Source organism: Astatotilapia calliptera, chromosome 23 (assembly GCF_900246225.1).
Source record: "Astatotilapia calliptera chromosome 23, fAstCal1.2, whole genome shotgun sequence".
Classification (NCBI taxonomy): Eukaryota; Metazoa; Chordata; class Actinopteri; order Cichliformes; family Cichlidae; genus Astatotilapia; species Astatotilapia calliptera.
The window spans coordinates 17,189,713-17,210,374 of record NC_039323.1 but is presented as its reverse complement, the minus strand read 5'-3'; the positions used below and the strand labels follow the sequence as shown (position 1 = coordinate 17,210,374).

General features: G+C 39.9%; 1 protein-coding gene across 1 annotated transcript; it reads left to right on the top strand.

Moving 5' to 3' along the window:
* The first annotated feature begins 1,349 nt into the window (after positions 1-1,349).
* LOC113016437 (adhesion G-protein coupled receptor G7-like) lies at positions 1,350-19,505 on the top strand. The gene is given in 17 exon segments (XM_026159264.1): positions 1,350-1,383; positions 10,769-11,099; positions 11,670-12,118; positions 12,381-12,485; positions 12,581-12,690; positions 12,865-13,005; positions 13,085-13,173; positions 14,043-14,191; positions 15,283-15,396; positions 15,482-15,520; positions 15,523-15,671; positions 16,206-16,358; positions 16,473-16,585; positions 17,778-18,112; positions 18,206-18,287; positions 18,580-18,868; positions 19,341-19,505. Coding segments are annotated over 17 exon segments (2,847 nt in total).
* Positions 19,506-20,662: the final 1,157 nt, after the last annotated feature.

The window sequence follows — 20,662 nt, the reverse complement described above, 5'->3', positions numbered from 1 at the left end:
TGTAGGTCTTTCAGTTTGAGGAGAGGGCAGCCGATTGTCCTTTGGGCAGCGTTGATTACTCCCTGGAGTGCTTTCCTCTGAGCCACTGTGCAGCTAGCGTACCATATGCCTATGCAGTACGTTAGTATGCTTTCGATGAAGGCTCTGTAGAAAGACACCAGCAGTCTCTGTGTGATGTTGTTCTTCTTGTTCATCATAATTTATTCCAGTCTATCTTGCAAATACATGTTTGTGCTACATGTCATGCACAAACACAAACTATTAGATCCTTAAGATAAAACCTATGTCAAAATTGTGTCATTCTATTGGTCTATTCGAGTGTGTTAAGCCATCAGTTTCCTTATTGGAAACTAAGAATATTACATGAAATTGCTTGTTTGGCCAAGAATGGGTAAATGATGTTATTTGGTAAAAAAAACAAAAAAAAACATTAAAAACTACAATTTTCATGTGTCAAGTTTAGAATGAAAGCAATTTTACCTAAATTGCCTGATTTAGTACTGTCAATAACAAGGAATCAAAAAAGTGTTTATAATGGGTTTCAACTGGCCAAAAATAGCCACAATAGAGCCAAGAGTAACAATTTGATGTATAGTGTATATTATTGATATATTTAAGCAGCTGAAGTAAAAATAAAATAAAAAAATATCTGAAAAAATCTAGACCCTTTGGAAGTTTAATTCCATTTGCATTAACACAGCAAAAATGGTTGAAAAAAGAAAAGTGAAGTGGCCACAAATGGCCACCATAGAGCTTAAAGGGTGCTTGAACATGTAGCTAAACATTTTGATCCAGATAACTGAGATCAAGGCCCTGAAGATTACTTCAGTGAACTAGACCACACTCTAGTGGAGTTGCCACATCCATCCAAAGAATGAAAGCTAAAGTTGTTTCACAACTTCAGTCACAGCCTTCAAGAATCAGACATGACTACTGTGGGCTGCACCGGGCACTAAGAGAAGAATCCCATTGTCGTGCTGATAAGACCACATCAGTGGTTTCAGCATTCCAGTTAAAACTCTGCTCTCTTCTGCTGAGTGCAGTTCAAAGTCCAACATTTACAAGTGAGTAATTAATAAATAGACAATGCAACCAACAAGTAATATAAACTGAAATAAGCGTCAGATAAAACAAAGATACCATAAACTTTGGCATTGGAAAGATGCCTGCAGCAGTTAAAATGAACCTTTGAGCTGCTTTGATGTTCATTATTATTTTATCGGTGGCTCCTTTTGAAGCACTGGAACTGGGTGTTTTCACACAGACTCCCAAAGCAACAGGATCTTTAAAACTTTTAATAAACTGGACTGTGACGACCCATGAAACCTGATCTGCAGTTGCTCATCATCATGGACAGCTGGATTTGGCTTGTTTTCATTCTGGGTAAGAAAAACTGAGCCTCTCGGTTTCTGACATTACCAGAGCCATTAGTGTGTTGAGTCACGAGGTCATAATTGCACAATAACTCACTCATTTTGAGTTTTCAAGTAAAGTTTATATGTATGATCTATTAAATTACACAGACAGCTTAGGATAAAATGTATTGTTTTTTGTTGCTCTTCTCAAACAAAATACAAGCATCGATTTCATATAAGCATGAATATGAGAATAATACTGATAATGTGTTATGTCTAAGTTCATTATTAATGAATACAAAATTAATGAGTATTATAAACTAGTTAGAATATACGGAGCCCCTGAAAGGTCAGGTATTTATTCATTTTTTTGTTTTTTAATTTTACATTTCTTTTGATCCACGTGAACAGTAAAATCTGTCCACACATAAAGTCAGGCTATATTGCTGATACTGTCTTCCCGTCTGGAGACATTTTACTGTGTTGTTATTGTTTTGTTATACAGAAATAATATTGACCTCCGACAGATACTGTTCTTGAAGCTGTGGTCAGTGTATGGACTTCTGCTTATACTGTGTGTGTTCAGTGTGTCACAGTCACTGTTATCGTCACAGACGTAACTGTAAAGTCAGTCACAGCTGCATTATTTAATAGGAAGGCAATAGGCAGAGTGTTACAGGCATAGCATGTATGAAGCATGTGAACATAATAATAACCACTGCAGCCAAAAAGAGTGCCTGACGAGCCCAGTTGTAAGTAAGCTGTTAAGACTCGACTGTACACTGTGTTTGTGTTTTCTTCCAAAACAATAAGTTTGTTGGAGCAGCATTTCAACGCCTCTCTCTGTATCTCGCTAGCAAAGTTGACCCAGACAGCTTGAATCCTGGAGAGAAGACTTACAGGAGAATATCTCCCTTGAAGAGTGGGAGAGGGCTTGCGCCAGGGCACAATCACAAAAAGTGAACACTCGTTTAAATCTCTTGCAGTACAATTGGTTAATGCGTACATATATGACTCCAGTCAAACTTAATGCTTTCTACAGTACTATCCCGGATGTTTGTATAAAATGCGACGAGGAAAAGGGCACACTTCTCCATTGTTTGTGGCAGTGTCCTGAAATTAGGAAATTCTGGGAAGAAGTGAAACAATGTACTGAAGAAATATTAGAAATAAAACTGCATTTAGAACCAAAACTTTTTTTGCTGGGCATCTATCCAGCTAACTGTAATATAACAAGGAAACATAGCTTATTTTTAGACATAGGGCTGCTGATGGCTAAGAGAGTGATTGCCATTACTCGGAAAGAGGTAGATAGACCGAGAAGAAGTAAATGGATTTCAGAGTTAACATCTACCCTGCCCTTAGAAAAGATCACCTACGCAGTCAGGGGTAAGCGGCGATACTTTTATAGCATCTGGGGCCCCTTCAAAAACTTGCTTGCTAATAAAGACTAGCCCCACTTGGTGGAAATTGTTGGGAAGGATTCATAGGTGGCCCTCTGCTGTCCATTCGGGAATATGTTTAATGCTTGACATTGAACAACTACTTTCTAATTTACATTTAACATATACCTGTGAGGGTGCATAATTTATGGGAGATGTACACAGTTATTTTTTTGTCTTTCCCTTGTTTGTTTGTTTTGCTTTTGTGTGTTGTTTTTGTTGTTTTGTCTTTACTGTTTTTTTTCTCATCCTCTCCTATATGGTGTTATGTGTATAAAGGCAGTATGTGTAGCTTGTAGTTTCTGTAAGTTTAGCTACTTGTTTTGTTACGTTTCATAGATATGTACACTCCTATGTTCAAAATAAATAAAGACACTGTTGGGAAAGAAAAAAAAATTGAACCAGACAACAAAGTAAAGGTAGTTTTCGGCTACGAGACCAACACGGAACCCGACGTATTAGCCAGGTCCCTTTACTACGGTTCGGAGCCACGGACCTGTGTTATATACGCACGGAATAGTTTTCTATACAAGATCGCTGCAAAAAGTGCAGTCTTACCTAATGTCCACCTTATATCAATTTCCTAAGACCCGAACTCTTTCATGGCATGCATTTTTAATTTGTCTTTGCTATTTGTGCTGATTGGGACCTGATGAATGTACACTCAACAAAAATATAAACGCAACACCTTTGTTACTGCTCCCATTCCCCATGGGATGGACGTAGAGACCTAAAATTCATTGCAGATACACAATATAACCATCCCTCCCAAACAGTGGTCACAAAAAACAGTCCAAATGTGTGGTAGTGGGCACATCTGCTATATTGAGATAATCCATCCCACCTCACAGATGTGCCACATCAGGATGCTGATCTGACATCATGAGTAGTGCACAGCTGTACCTCAGACTGCCCACAACAAAAGGCCACCCTGGAATGTGCAGTTTTTTGCGCTATTGGGGGTCTGGGGACCCAGAACCGGTCAGTATCTGGTGTGACCACCATTTGCCTCATGCAGTGCAACACATCGTCGCATGGAGTCTATCAGATTGTCAATTGTGGCCTGTGGAATGTTGGTCCACTCCACTTCAATGGCTGTGCGAGGTTGTTGGATATTCGTGGGAACTGGTACACGCTGTCGTATACGCCAGTCAAGCACATCCCGAACATGCTCAATGGGTGACATGTCCGGTGAGTATGCTGGCCATGCAAAAACTGGGACATTCTCAGCTGCCATCTGCCCTGAACAATGTGAACCATGATTCATCCGTGAAGCGCACACCTCTCCAACGTGCCAGACGCCATCGAATGTGAGCATTTGCCCACACAAGTCTGTTACGGCGACGAGCTGGAGTCAGGTCAAGACCCCGATGAGGACGACGGGCATGCAGTTGAGCGTCCCTGAGACGGTTTCTGACAGTTTGTGCAGAAATTGTTTGGTTGTGCAAACCAATTGTTCCAGCAGCTGTCTGGGTGGCTGGTCTCAGACGATCTTGGAGGTGAACCTGCTGGATGTGGAGGTCCTGGGCTGGTGTGGTTACACGAGGTCTGCGGTTGTGAGGCCGGTTGGATGTGCTGCCATATTCTCTGAAACGCCTGTGGAGACGGCTTATGGTTGAGAAATGAACATTCAATGCACGGGCGACAGATCTGGTTGACATTCCTGCTGTCAGCATGCCAATTGCACGCTCCCTCATTGCTTGTGGCATCTGTGGCATTTTGCTGTGAGACAAAACTGCACATTCCAGGGTGGCCTTTTGTTGTGGGCAGTCTGAGGTACACCTGTGCACTACTCATGATGTCAGATCAGCATCCTGATGTGGCACACCTGTGAGGTGGGATGGATTATCTCAATATAGCAGATGTGCCCACTACCACACATTTGGACTGATTTGTGACCACTGTTTGGGAGGGATGGTTATATTGTGTATCTGCAATGAATTTTAGGTCTCTACGTCCATCCCATGGGGAATGGGAGCAGTAACAAAGGTGTTGCGTTTATATTTTTGTTGAGTGTAAAAACAAAGAATTTCCATATATACAGTGGGGCAAAAAAGTATTTAGTCAGCCACCGATTGTGCAAGTTCCCCCACTTAAAATGATGACAGAGGTCAGTAATTTGCACCAGAGGTACACTTCAACTGTGAGAGACAGAATGTGGAAAAAAAAATCCATGAATCCACATGGTAGGATTTGTAAAGAATTTATTCGTAAATTAGGGTGGAAAATAAGTATTTGGTCACCTCAAACAAGGAAAATCTCTGGCTCTCACAGACCTGTAACGTCTTCTGTAAGAAGCTTTTCTGTCCCCCACTCGTTACCTGTATGAATGGCACCTGTTTGAACTCATCATCTGTATAAAAGACACCTGTCCACAGCCTCAAACAGTCAGACTCCAAACTCCGCCATGGCCAAGACCAAAGAGCTTTCGAAGGACACCAGGAAAAGTATTGTAGACCTGCACCAGACTGGGAAGAGTGAATCTACAATAGGCAAGCAGCTTGGTGTGAAAAAATCAACTGTGGGAGCAATCATCAGAAAATGGAAGACATACAAGACCACTGATAATCTCCCTGGATCTGGGGCTCCACGCAAGATCTCATCCCGTGGGGTCAAAATGATCATGAAAATGGTGAGCAAAGATCCCAGAACCACACGGGGGGACCTGGTGAATGACCTGCAGAGAGCTGGGACCAAAGTAACAAAGGTCACCATCAGTAACACACTACAACGGCAGGGAATCAAATCCCGCAGTGCCAGACGTGTTCCGCTGCTGAAGCCAGTGCATGTCCAGGCCCGTCTGAAGTTTGCCAGAGAGCACATGGATGATACAGCAGAGGATTGGGAGAATGTCATGTGGTCAGATGAAACCAAAGTAGAACTTTTTGGTATAAACTCAACTCGTCGTGTTTGGAGGGAGAAGAATACTGAGTTGCATCCCAAGAACACCATACCTACTGTGAAGCATGGGGGTGGAAACATCATGCTATGGGGCTGTTTTTCTGCCAAGGGGACAGGACGACTGATCCGTGTTAAGGACAGAATGAATGGGGCCATGTATCGTGAGATTTTGAGCCAAAACCTCCTTCCATCAGTGAGAACTTTGAAGATGAAACGAGGCTGGGTCTTCGAACATGACAATGATCCAAAACACACCGCCCGGGCAACAAAGGAGTGGCTCCATAAGAAGCATTTGAAAGTCCTGGAGTGGCCTAGCCAGTCTCCAGACCTCAACCCCATAGAAAATCTGTGGCGGGAGTTGAAAGTCTGTGTTGCTCGGCGACAGCCCCAAAACATCACTGCTCTCGAGAAGATCTGCATGGAGGAATGGGCCAAAATACCAGCTACTGTGTGTGCAAACCTGGTAAAGACCTATAGTAAATGTTTGACCTCTGTTATTGCCAACAAAGGTTATGTCTGTGAAGGTTCTCAGTCATCCAGGTCATCGTAGTCAAAGGAGCTTGCAAAGAAAAGCGTCTGGACTTCTTTAAGTTGCTTGAAGACGTTTCACCTCTCATCCGAGAAGCTTCTTCAGTTCTAGTTTTCTCCAAGCATGACATCCCGGTGTATTTCAGACCCAGCAACACGCTCAGACAGAAACTGGTTCACCCGAAAGACAAAACGCCAAAACACAAACTTAACAATGTGGTGTATGCTGTACAGTGCAGCGAGGAATGCTCAGACCTCTACATTGGAGAGACCAAACAGCCACTTCACAAGCGCATGGCACAACACAGAAGAGCCACCTCCACAGGACAAGACTCAGCAGTCCATCTGCATCTTAAGGATAAAGGACACTCTTTCGAGGATGCCAATGTTCACATTTTGGACAGAGAGGACAGATGGTTTGAAAGAGGAGTGAAAGAAGCCATCTATGTCCACTGTGAGCGACCATCTTTGAACAGAGGCGGGGGTTTACAACACCAACTCTCTGCCATCTATAATCCAGTTTTGAGATCCCTTCCCAGACGCCTTAACGCCCACTCACATCCTGGGCCATCTGACCTCAGGAATTCGCATGATAAGGTGGGGCCAGGTTTCACAATGAACACACCCGAAACTCTGGCTGATTGGGACCCACGCCCAGTTTCACACCTTGGCTCAGGCGATTAGAGGATCATCAGGGGGTCCTTTTGTCCCTCTGTGGGGGGTTACTCCCACTAGGTTTATATCTGGGACTCTCCACCATTTGACCTTAGAACTGAAAAATATCAAATTATATCCAAATTATATCAATCACGGTAGCCAAGTTTATATAGGTTCTCCTCGTGTATCGTGTGGAGTATGTGATGATGGGAATTAGGTGAATTATGTGGGATCAATAAGATGTTGAGCAGGGGTAGGAATTACAGTTTTTGCCCGTTGCTTGAACACATTTGGCAAAACGTCGCTCATTGTGCCAAAACTCTAAACACAAGTAAACATGACACAACACTGGGAAATATACCATACACATCTGTGCCAAAATGAAACTCCACTCCCAAAACCTAAACCTAAACTCTGCTGTCAAAACCTAACATTCCTCTGTCAAAATGTAACTCTGTTGACAAAATGACACATACTTGCATCATATGCAAACACTTACAGATCAGGGGGAACACACTAGTCTTCTTTACATAAAACACTGCAGTCCTTGATTTCCATTGTGTATTCAGAAGGCACATTTACAGGAGACACATTTCCAAACAACCAAAAACGCAAATAGACCTACTCAATAGTGTACATCGCAGTACCATGAATTCAGATAAAGCAAAAAAAAAAAAAAACCACAACACAATAATACTGCAATAGAAAAAACACTATACTGTAAACACAAAAAACCATGACAATTGTGCATAAGTGGGCTCATGGATCCCGCCGTCTGTTGGGGTCTGGCCACAGGACCTCATCAACATCGCAAGCAGTGTCCTCTCCCGCTGGGCACCGGGGAAAATATCCTCTTGCATGTCGAAACCATCCATGGATTGCTGTCACCTGAATGTCGCCGCAGGCCTGTTCCATTGCCTGCAGAAGAGGCATGCGGGCATGTGGTTGGCGGTCATATACACGTCATCTCCAAGCCTAAAAAAATCCTCAATAGGGTTTAAAAATGGTGAGTAAGGGGGCAAGTATACCATTTCAAATTGATTGTGGTTGGAGAACCAGGCCTGGACCAGAGCAGCCCGATGGAAACTGACATGATCCCATATCACCACAAACCTGGGCTGATCTGCTCTGTTCTGTACAACTATATCATGGAGAGCATCTAGAAATGTGAGTATGTGTTGGCTATTGTATGGACCTAGTATTGCATGATGGTGCAGAAGCCCTCGAAGGCATATGGCGGCACATAATGTGATGTTTCCCCCGCGCTGCCCTGGGACGTGCACAATTGCCCTTTGGCCAATTACATTACGACCCCGTCGTCTTGTTTTGCTCAGGTCGAATCCAGCTTCATCAATGAAAATGTATTCATGAGGCTGTGCAGCTCCATCCATGGCCGAGATTCTCTGAAAAAAAGGGGAACATGTCACTGTACTACAGTGCTACACATACGGCACCCTCACCCCATCACACAGGTACCTGTGTAGCTCTCAGAATAGATCCATGTGGTACTGATATGGTACATATTCAGCTGCTACTGGACTTCACCAATACTCTATTGTAAATGTAAGGGACAGTTACACGTACCCGTACATATTCAGCTCGAAGTCCTTTGACCCTGTCACTGTTCCTCTCGAATGGGACTCTGTAGAGCTGCTTCATGGTGATGCTGAGTTTACCCAAGATGCGTCTGATGGTGGTGATGCTCACATGGTTTATGTTGCTGAACACTCGCCTGTCTTCAAGTATTTTCCGTCGTAGCTGGTGGAGACGGATGGCATTGTCTGCCCTCACTAGGTCCACAACGGCAAGTTCCTGCTGTTGTGTGAACAGGCGTTGCCGTCCTCCCCCAGAAGGTCTTCGGGTCATTCTGGAGGAATACAACCACATATTGTCATCGGTTTGCTTATTTTTCTTACAGTACTTTACTGTATGTACTGTGTCATCCACTGTACAACACTGTACTTCAATATAAGGAATCAGCCACTTTGGCTGCAAAAGGAGCATTAGCACCCCGTACACTTGATATGGTAATGTGATATACTGTAGAACAGTGCTATAAAACCATCTGAGTAGAGCAGAAGGTATGGAGGTGAAGACATACCTGTTTTCTAGTCGGAATGTTCGTATTACAGATGCCACTGTGAAACGGCTTAGATGTGGGTGGACTCTCTGCCCAGCTTCCCTCATAGTCAGGCCATGGTTGATGACATGGTCCACCAAAGTTGCTCTTATTTCATCAGAAATATGGGTCCGTTCATGGCCTCTTCGGCCTTCTCCTCCTCTTCCTCCTCCTCCTCTACCTCTTCCTCTTCCTCTTGCTCTCCCTCCATCCATGCTTGCAAAGTTCTTGAAATGGCTACGCTGAGGGCTTTTTGTAGTTGGCTAATTGGTGTTCGGTTTTGCAAGTACATGCCTTCAGGTGTGTATTTGAGTGGTTGCAATTATCCGATGTGTTTTGTATTTTGGATACATGTGTTTTCCGAATGGCACCCTGAGATTTCATTTTGTGAGCGAAGTGTCTTATGTATGAAATAGAGTGTAGCATGCAGGACCATGTGTGTTGCATAAAGGGGTAGGTGTGTTGCATAAAGGAGTAGGAGTGTTGCATAATTGGTACTGGGGTGCAAAGCAGCGCTTTTGTTTAAGGTATGGGTACATGTGTTTGAGGTATGGTAACAAAAGCTTCACGTTGTGTTACTTTAGTCTGAGCATGGGTTTATAGTTTTCAAGCAACGGGCAAAAACTGTAATAAGTATGTTCATACTTCTTCCTACTCCTTTTCAGACCAAACATTGTTACATTATGTCAGACGATTTTGTTTTATTTCATTATATATTTTTTGTTTATCTGAACACATACGTGTGGGTGTGTGTATATCTACATATATATTCGTATCTGTAAATGAAAATATATGTAGTGTGTATATATTGTTTTTTGTTTTATATGTCTGAAACAAATAAAGATACAATACAATACAATACAATACAATACAATACAATACAATACAACTGAAGAAGCTTCTCGGATGAGAGGTGAAACGTCTTCAAGCAACTTAAAGAAGTCCAGACGCTTTTCTTTGCAAACAACAAAGGTTATGTTACAAAGTATTGAGTTGTATTTTTGTTATTGACCAAATACTTATTTTCCACCCTGATTTACGAATAAATTCTTTACAAATCCTACCATGTGGATTCATGGATTTTTTTTTTCACATTCTGTCTCTCACAGTTGAAGTGTACCTCTTGTGCAAATTACTGACCTCTGTCATCATTTTAAGTGGGGGAACTTGCACAATCGGTGGCTGACTAAATACTTTTTTTCCCCACTGTATATATGGAAATTCTTTGTTTTTTACACTCAACAATATATATATATATATATATATATATATATATATATATATATATATATATATTCCGATAGAACAGTGGCAGTATAATGTCCTTGTAAGGGGATATCAGGGGATATTTTGTGCTTTGGTCTAGACAACTGAAAATGTGATGTCCACATATGTGGACGCCAGGTCCTAGGAGGTTAAGATTTAAAAATGTAGTGGTATGGCGAGTAACCTTCAATATCAGTAATAAATCACACAACAATAGTACATTCATGTAGTTGTATAAAGCATGATAATGTATTAAGTATTCCAAAGTATTCAGAATACGTTACTCTCATTGAGTAACGTAACAGAATATGTTACAAAATATATATTTGGGGCATGTATTCTGTAATCTGTAGTGGAATACATTTTAAAAGTAACCTTCCCAACACTAATGATGACATACTAAGATCAGGTATAATGAAAACCATACGTGCTAAGTATCAGCATTCATAGCGCTTTTAATGAACTAACTGATCATTGCCCTTCTTAGGTGTTTCTCACAGCTGTTCCTTTACCCTCCTTCACAGCTGGAGCAGGGTTAACTACACCAACAGACATCCCTGATACTGCTACTACTGCACTACTTCCTACTGATGTTCCTGATGATTCTACTACTGCACAAAATATAACTACTGAACAAAGCATTACTACTGTAACTCCAGGGGATATCACTACTATAACAACAGTTCCTAACAATACCACTTCATCTAATACTTCTAATTTGAGCACCACAACACAAGATACAGTTCTAACCACTGACCTGGAAACACCAGATTATCCAGAAACTCCTCCTACTAGTGCCAGTCCTGTTCTTACAACTACAGATTTTACCAGGCCTGATACGACTGATACTGCTACTACTGCACTACTTCCTACTGATGTTCCTGATGATTCTACTACTGCACAAAATATAACTACTGAACAAAGCATTACTACTGTAACTCCAGGGGATATCACTACTATAACAACAGTTCCTAACAATACCACTTCATCTAATACTTCTAATTTGAGTACCACAACACAAGATACAGTTCTAACCACTGACCTGGAAACACCAGAGTATCCAGAAACTCCTCCTACTAGTGCCAGTCCTGTTCTTACAACTACAGATTTTACCAGGCCTGATACGACTGATACTGCTACTACTGCACTACTTCCTACTGATGTTCCTGATGATTCTACTACTGCACAAAATATAACTACTGAACAAAGCATTACTACTGTAACTCCAGGGGATATCACTACTATAACAACAGTTCCTAACAATACCACTTCATCTAATACTTCTAATTTGAGTACCACAACACAAGATACAGTTCTAACCACTGACCTGGAAACACCAGAGTATCCAGAAACTCCTCCTACTAGTGCCAGTCCTGTTCTTACAACTACAGATTTTACCAGGCCTGATACGACTGTTAGTCAGATAGCTGATACTACCTCCAACCCCATGACTGATCAAATGAGTACTACTCACTATTCTCCCATGACTACTATTACAAGTGATACTAATACAACTACTCCTTACACAAACACCACTGCTACTTTCTACCCAACTAGTGATGCAAATATTGCTACTTACAGTACTCCTACTACAATTGGTACGAATGCTACGAGCCCATACACTGACAGTACTTTACCTCCTAATCCTACAACAATTCCTTCAGCAAACACCACTCATTATGATTCAACTACTATACCTATTGCTACTGCTAATACTACTACGACCACTATATCCCCAACTACGTTTACCCCTCCTACCACCACTGTCCTGAAATGTGATAATGGAGGGAAACCAGAGAACGGTGTCTGCATCTGTCCTGATGAATGGACTGGAGTAACATGCTCAGAAGGTAAGAAGTTTTACCGACTAGAGTCTGATGGGTCAAAAACATTCAGATGAGAACGAAAGAGAGAATGCCAGAGATCAAAAACTATAATTTGCTCAAAATGTCTAATGTACCAGCTGTAAGGATTTCTACAACCTGAAATCAAGTTTAGCATGCATTATTTAAAAGTCCTTTTTTTTCTTTTGTGATTAAAAACAAATAAAATTCCTAGTATTCTAAAAAAACAAACGGAAAAAATATTTATTTTTTAACAAACTTTTCGTAGAAAACTTCTGCAAAGAGCAGCAGTTAGGAGGCTTCAGGTTCCCTCGTACACCCATCGGCTGGTTTGCGTATTCTGAGGAAAAATGTGAAGTAGGAACGAGTGGTAGTAAGTCATCCACATCTTCCCCTCAGTCCAACATCACTCCATCACGTAGACTCTAGTGTATTGATGTTTATCTTTCTATCACCATTTCCATTCAGCTGGTAAATCTAAATCTTCAGCCAGATGTTTGTCCATGAATGGATCACCAGGTTTCAGCCCTCCACAGATCTTCCAGTGTGACCTGACGCTCAGCGACATACAAAAAAATGTAAGAACAGCAGTTTTTTTTTCTTCTGAAGAAAGATTGAAAGTGTCATATGGCTGAAGTTTGAGTATTTCTCTGTGAGGTAATCCTGTAGAAATGCAGCTCTGAGGTAACATGCAGATGATTCCAGATTCAGTAAAGAACCAGATGAGTAAAATCATGTCTTTCTTACCTCAGCTTACAAGTCCAGCTGATTTAGAGACACTGGCGACCAGCACTCAGATTCTGACATCAAAAGCAGAAGAGCTGACGGCTGAAAATGTTACAGCTGCGGCTGAGATTGTCAACACACTGCTGCTGTCTGCAAACGCCACAGAGGTACAAACATTCAGCAAATCGTAAGGGGCAAAAAAAGAAAGTAAGATGTTAATCTCAGTTCATATTTGTGTCTGTGCAGAGTGTCAGAGTGTCAGCAGTAGCAACAGTCAGTCAGCTGCTGAACGCCACTATACCAGATGATACCAAGGAAAACAACGCAACTCTGGGGTAAACTAAATATGTAAATAAACAAATAAATAAGCTCATCAGCAGTGAAGCTAAGACTGTTAAAAACTGCTGTAAAGGTGGCACTATGGGAAAGATCATTAAAATATTCATCATGAAACTACAGCCATGCTAGCAGTGCTGAGGTTAAACTGAAATACAAAGGAGCTTTGACCAAAGTGCTAACATCAGCTGTATTTATTTCCCTAAAGTTCTGTCAACCAGATTTAACTCATATTCAGTGATAATTCACTTTTTTCTATATTAGATGAACAACCAGTCTAAGCAGCTACATTATAAAGAAATATTTCACTGTGACACTGGCAAAAAGCTGATTTTAAGCAATGTTTGCCATGTTCACCATCCTAGTTTGATTGGCTATTTTGTAATTCCTCTGAAGTGTGATGCATTTTAGCATATAAACAGGAACTGGCAGTTGTCAAAGTTGTTCTGTTTTAGAGACAAAATATCCAACTCACAGATGAATAATAATTGATTCAGGAATTTAAGAGCAGTTTTAAGAGTGTCAGCAGTCTTAGTCTTTCCTGTTCCAATTCAAACTGTAAAGACCTCCAATTGTAAATATTCTCATTAGACCTTAAATATCTGTACTATTCAGGTGAGTTTCCTTTTGAGATGAAAGTAATAAAGGTAAAGTTGAAGCTCTAAACTGACACTTATAGTTCAGGGGGAGTGCCAAAAATGGACTGGTACAACTGAATATTAGAAACTACAAATCTGATTAAGACAAACAATGTTTTGTGTTTCTGCGTTTGTTTGTGTTATTATTATTTGTTGTTGGGTTGTTTTTTGTTTTTTGTTTTTTTTTGGGGGGGGGGGGGGGGGGGGGGGTTTTTTTTTTTAATGTCCAGGCTTACGGTGACTCTGGACCAGCTCTCAGTGAACCTCAGCCTCAGTCAAAATACATCTCAATCTCAAGTGGTTCAGCCGAACTTGGTGGTCCAGTCGGCACAGATCCCTGCTGCAGACACTCACGGAGTCCAGTTCACCTCTCTCAGAGGTCAGTAAGAAACTGTGTCGAACAGCAGTGATCATCCCGTGGACTGGTTTTTATTAAATTATAAAGCATTCTAAAGCAAATACCTGCAGGTTTAATCAAATATTGTAACTGACAGATCTAAAAGCAAAGATTTGAACACCGGAGAGAACAGATTGGCTTCTACTTTGTAGTTTATTAACCAGGTTATGATTTCTACTTCACTTGAGCTTTCAGCAGTTGAACTCTTGAGTGAACTCTCAAGGTTGACATGTTTGCCCAGTTGACGGTTCTAAAGTCCAGCTGTGGTGATTTCTTATCTTCTGTATAAAGCAACTTTATTTGTGTCCTTTGATGGTTTTACCATTGAAACTGGCTGCTGTTGTTGTGCTCTGTGTCCTGTTCACTATTTAGTCTTTTTACTGCTGTATTTTCAACACGTGTGATGGACTCATGTTTACCGTGACTGAAAACACAAAATAGTTTTGAGACCTCAAAGCTTGTGGGAGGATTATAAACCTGAACTCAACTTAATGATGTGAATAACTTGGCCTCACTCTCTAAATTTGCATGTAATAATGTATTTTTTCAGACTCAAAACACAGAAAACAACAATAAAAGAAAACTGATAAAGTCCTCAGAAAACTTAAGTTAAGAATCTACCCGAGATTCTGTCTGCTTTTGTCAAATAGTATCACTTTGATCCAGTAAATTTGCCATTGAATAAATATGATCTGAACTCTTCTGTGGGACAGCTCCCAAGAATATTTTTATGGCTGAAGTCCTTGGCTGGTGGTTCTTTATTGCTCTGCTGAAAAATAAAAAAAAGCAATAAAATTGTCAAATACATCAAGATTTAAAAAGTAGTGCTCAGTTCAATTCTTCGAGACTATTTCAAAGTTACAAAGAGATACTAGAAGCAAGTTACTTTCTCCAGTCAGATAAAATAAAATGAAATGATCTTGTTTTCAAAAAATGGTGTTGTAAAGAAATTATCTTAAATTTGTTCTTAACTTTCATTTTAATCTGAACTTTAACTTTAAAATTGAAGAACCGACAGTAAATTTGTACATTTTTAATATGTTCACTGACATGCAGTCATCTTGTCACTACAGGGATTTCTGGGAATTTTTTGCCCAACAGAATTCATCTGAACACAAACGCAACACAGGTCGTGATGGAAAACAGTTTCATAGCTGATGCCCTCATTTACATACGATTCCTGCCAGGTGAGTCTGTCTTTTTAAAGCTGAAAAATCCTCTAATTTTAACAAGTTCTTACTAATAGCAGTGGATTCTTTTCTCTCATGTTAGGCGAAGATGTCAGAAGTCGTCAGACAGACTTGAACGTCTCTCTGGTTTTGTTCTCTATCAGAATGATCGTTTCTTTCGTTCAAAACTCTACATGAAGCGACGGGCCACCATAAGGGTCCTGTCAGCCAGCGTCAGAGGGCAGGAACCCAACATGGTGCCACAACATGTGGAGATGTTGTTCAGACCAAGAGTAAGAAATCCAGTATCTTCATTCATATATAAATCTAATGACTGATGTCTGCTGGTTATAATTTAATATCTTCAGCACAGCTGCAGTTCTTCCTGCTGCTAATGGGGTAAATTGGTCACAAAAGCTAACTTGTCCAGTCACACTATTGTTCTGTATATTTTTGAGAAGGGGTTTTGTTTTCTTGTTTTCGTGTGAGGAATGGATTTAAATGCTTTAAGTTGTAGGTACTGCAGGAAAAAGTTTGCATGTTATGCATGTTAGTTCTGTATGGAGTGGAAGGATTTTTGCCAGGATATTATTATAAAAAATATGTTGTAGATGTGTTACCTTTAACAATCTGTATGTTAAAATACAATGATGTCATGTTAATATCAAATATACAATATCAGAATTGATTCAAAGCAAACACAAATACTGTAAGAAAAATATCAATGGTGTTAACAAAACAAAAGAAAAGCAAACAAACTGCATTAAAAATATGCGTTAAGTCTAAGTTATCTAAATTAAAGGGCTGTCTGTGCGCTGCTGTTTCAGAACATCAGTGGAACGTCTCTGTACGACTTCTCCTGCGTTTTCTGGAACTACAGTCAGAAGGACTGGAGCACCAGTGGCTGCTCTAAAGGAAACACTTCAGATGGACTAATTAAATGTTTCTGTAACCACACCACCAACTTTGCTGCTCTCTGGGTGAGTATCACAAATCTGCAGACTGAAAGATGAAGCCACAGTTTGTTGATTCTTCATCAACCATTGCAACAATACAGATATTTAGTGAGACTTTTGATCATATCTGTGTTTCAGTCATTCAGAGAGAACTACGAGTATGCAGAAGCTCTGGGTGCAATCTCCATCGTGGGACTCTCTCTTTCTTTTCTGGGTTTGATTGTGACGATCATTTATAACGTTAAAGAAATGTAAGACTAGACCACCCCACCTCCGTTTTTATGTGTCATTTGACAAAAAAGTGTAGTTATCTAACAGGTTAAAATGTATTTGACTGCAACTAACATGCAGCAAACATGTTAGAAACAGAAGTGTTAGCTACAGAGTCAAAAATTGGTCAAAAAATTGGTATGACAAAAACTGAGCCATAAATCTAGATATTTCAATGACTTCCCTACTCTTCTCTCAGTGCTTTGTTTACTTTATTTAATTTTATTGTAATTGAGAAAATTTTAATTACCCTCTTGCTTTTATCCAGAAAAGGAATCCTTTAGTTCTTAAAAATTTTAAATTATTTTTAAATTATTTCTAGAACTTTTCTCCACATTTTTACAATGTAATATTTTAATAGTTTTAAGATCCTTCTACTACTACCCTAATGGTCGTGTGGGCATCTTCCAATCATACCTTCTCAAAGTAGATAAATTAGATTTCTGGTCTGGATGCTGAAGTTAAACAGAAGGACCAAATTGCTCCTGGGTTCTCCTTGATGTGAAACCAACACAGTTTGTTGTCCTGTGAAAAATAATTGGAAAATAACACCATCATTCAATCACCACTAGGTTCCAGAGGATACCCAAGGTCTGACCAAATGTCCTTGGATTATATCTCCTCTTTAACTTAAATCAAAGAAGGAAAAAAAAAAACAGAGTGAGTTTGAAAGTATTTGCAAAGAAGAATTTCAGAAAATCTCTCAATTGGGTGAGCAAAGCCTGTGGATTCATAATTACACAAACAAACTAAAGACTGTAACTTCCGCCAAAAGTGCGAACAAACAAAACGAAGGAGGTCTGAATTATATATAAAATAAAAACAAATTTAAAAAAAAACATAATATTTTGGAATGAAAGAAAACAGAGAAAAGATCATAATAATAATAATAATAATAATAATAATAATAATAATAATAACATTTAAAGAAATAACATGAATGCAATTTATTGTTTTGAGAAAAGTCAAAATTTTTAAGGAGATTTTTGCTTTGTATGACAAAAATAGCAATTAATTTTTGCAACATCACAATCTTGTTTTCAGCCTTTTATTAATTGATTATTTTTTATGTCATATTTAAAATTACATTCACGTGTATTTCTATTTTTTTTTTTACAGTTTTCCTGTAAGACTTCATATTATCATTTGTCACTTTTTCATTTTCATCTGTAGTTTTCAGAATGAACAGAAGAAAAGCCTGATATCTCGGCTGTGCATCTACTTCAGCCTGCTGGCCTTTATCATCACCTTTGTCTCTGGAGTCCAAAACTCCAGCAGACAAATTGACATTGAGGTGCAGACTGACGATCGGACCAATGAAATCCTTGACTCGGATGAACGCATAGAACCAGACCGCGGTTCGTGTACGGCTGTAGCGGCTCTGCTGCACTTCCTCCTGATGGCCACCTTCATGTGGAACAGCGTGAACGGTACTCAGATCCTGATTCAGAAAATACGCCGCAGTCTACCACCTCACTGGACTCTGCTGGGCATGACTCTGGGATGGGGTAAGACATTTATAAAGTCGGGACTTAAATCTGACAAGCTGTTTATTCTTGAAGACCCTTCAATCTGTCCCAATTAATTAATTATTGTGTTAGGAGTGCCAGCCTTGTTCATGGGCATCACACTGGGGGTGACCTACAGAGTGGACAATCCTCTGAGATACAGACAGGAGGAATTGTGAGTAATCACACAAACCACATTTATCTACTTTAGACTGACCTGTACTTCAATATGAACAAAAGTCACATTTTTACCAATATTACAGTGTTGTTGTTGCTGTTGTTGTATGATGCTACTCACAGAGATTCAGTTTGATACAACCATTCTTTTCGATGCGCCTATACAGCTTTTTGTAATTTATTTTTTTTATCTTTACAAACTTTATTATAATTCCTCTTAGTTTTGATTAAAGTTTAGACAAAGTTATTTATTCATATTATTTGTATAATTCCTTTTCATGTCACTGAAGTTGCTGGCTGGCAGCGCTGGATAAGAACAAACACTACAGCTTTGAGAAACCTTTGTTTTGGGGTTTCCTCCTTCCAGTCGGCCTGATCTTGATCTACAACATCGTCCTGCTGGTTTATGTGTCCATTAAAGCAACCAGGAAGTCCTGCTTCAGGAAGAGTTTCCTTGAATGCTTCACTCTGGCTGTGTTACTGGGTGTGTCCTGGGTTTTTGGGTATCTGGTCCTCGTCACTTCAGGAACAATGAACCTGGTCTTCAGCATTTTGTTCTGCCTCTGCACAACCACACAGGTAAGGGCTGGACAGCGTCAACACGTTAACGAGCTAACCAAGCTAACGCACTAGTTCCCACCAATGTAATTGAGCATTGCGTGGCACATCCGACATACTGTTTCACTTTGTCCTTACCATCAGGGTCATACTTCACATGAAAACCAAAATAGTTCCAAACGCCAGATCTGAATGAGGGTGGGGGAGGTTCAATTTCGGCTAGTGATGAGGGCAGTTGCCATGTTGCAACGAGCTTAACTTCTGTCTGGCTAGCCTGCGCTGTGCTCAGTGGATCTGCGCTCGACAGTGCAACCTAGGCGGAGTAGTAGTAGCGGGAGCGCTCAACACAGACAGCATCGTCAGAAGGTTATGATTTCTATATATATATATATATATATATATATATATATATATATATATATATATATATATATATATATATATATATATGTATGTATGTATGTATATATATTTTCCCTCTCTATGTCTTCAGGGCCTTCAGATTTTTATCATCACAGCCACAACGCCGACCTTCAGAGCCACCATGTCCCGATCAGTGCAGTACCTTTCCTCAGCCAGCATCTCGTTTAACAATGTGAAGTACCGTCTATGGAAGAACTGGCACAAGAACCACTCGGAGAAATACAGGGGAAAATGAGGTCATAACAAGCAGCTGACCCATGACTTGGGGATGATTTTAAAAGCATCTGTATTCAATTATTTTTAATGTGAACATAAACTAAATAACTGCATCACAGTCAATCAAAAATCAGAGTCATGATCACATCAACAATAAACCTCCAGAAATCTCCTCAAACTCATTCAAATCTGTGGAATAAGCAGAATTAGACTATTTTGTTTGTTTTGTTCATGAACAAGTTTTCCCTGAAATTTTCTGGGTAGGGACAAAAAGCAGATCTGCTGAAGGAGCTCAATTTCCCAGGATGCACAGAGGATGCTCCAGGATGTTGGGCTACTTTGCTGCAGGCAGACTTTCTTTGACCAGACAGAAACCAAAACACTAGCACAGTCACGTGTTCAGGAACAGACTGCAGGTATGAAGACTGGTTTTTATTGTTATTTTAAGCATCAGCATTGCTCTCCAAGTAGCATCGTGTATCAGTCTGAAGTGATTCATGTTGGTAAACAGTGTCTACACTAGCCTTGTAAAAACTAAAGTGACCCAGGTGGAAAAAAGCAGTGACTATTCCTGCTTCCTGAACATTCTAGCCTGAGATCAGACTCGAGTTCAGCAGGTCCGTTATTTATATGTGTGTGTGTGTGTGTGTTGTGTGTGTGTGTGTGTGTGTGTGTGTGTGTGTGTGTGTGGTGTGTGTGTGTGTTGTGTGTGTGTGTGTGTAAATATATGTGTAAAAAACATTAAAAATATGCTTTTCTGAGCCTGATAAGAACTCCGAACAGATTCAATATAATGGTTTGCAAAAGCTGTCAGTTTAGGATGACAGCTGTGTCACTTTAGATCAAATGTTTATAACACTGTGAACTGGTATTTTATGCTTATCTGTGTTGTCTAAATTGTTTTTAATAGTCTCAAGTATCAATAATGTAAAGAAAAAGGAAAAAAACAAAACAAAACAAAAAAGCAAAACAGAATTTGTGGTCTAAATTGCATCTATCTGGTCTGAACTGGTCTTTTAAAGGCAAAAACGGGTTTTAAATGGGTCAGTAATATCAGATTGCTTAATGGAGTAATTCACTCTTAGTAAATGATGATTATTTACAAAAAACACAAATTTTATCATCTGTGTCTGGAATAATTGTTAATTATCTGACAATTTGTTGTTTTTAATCTTT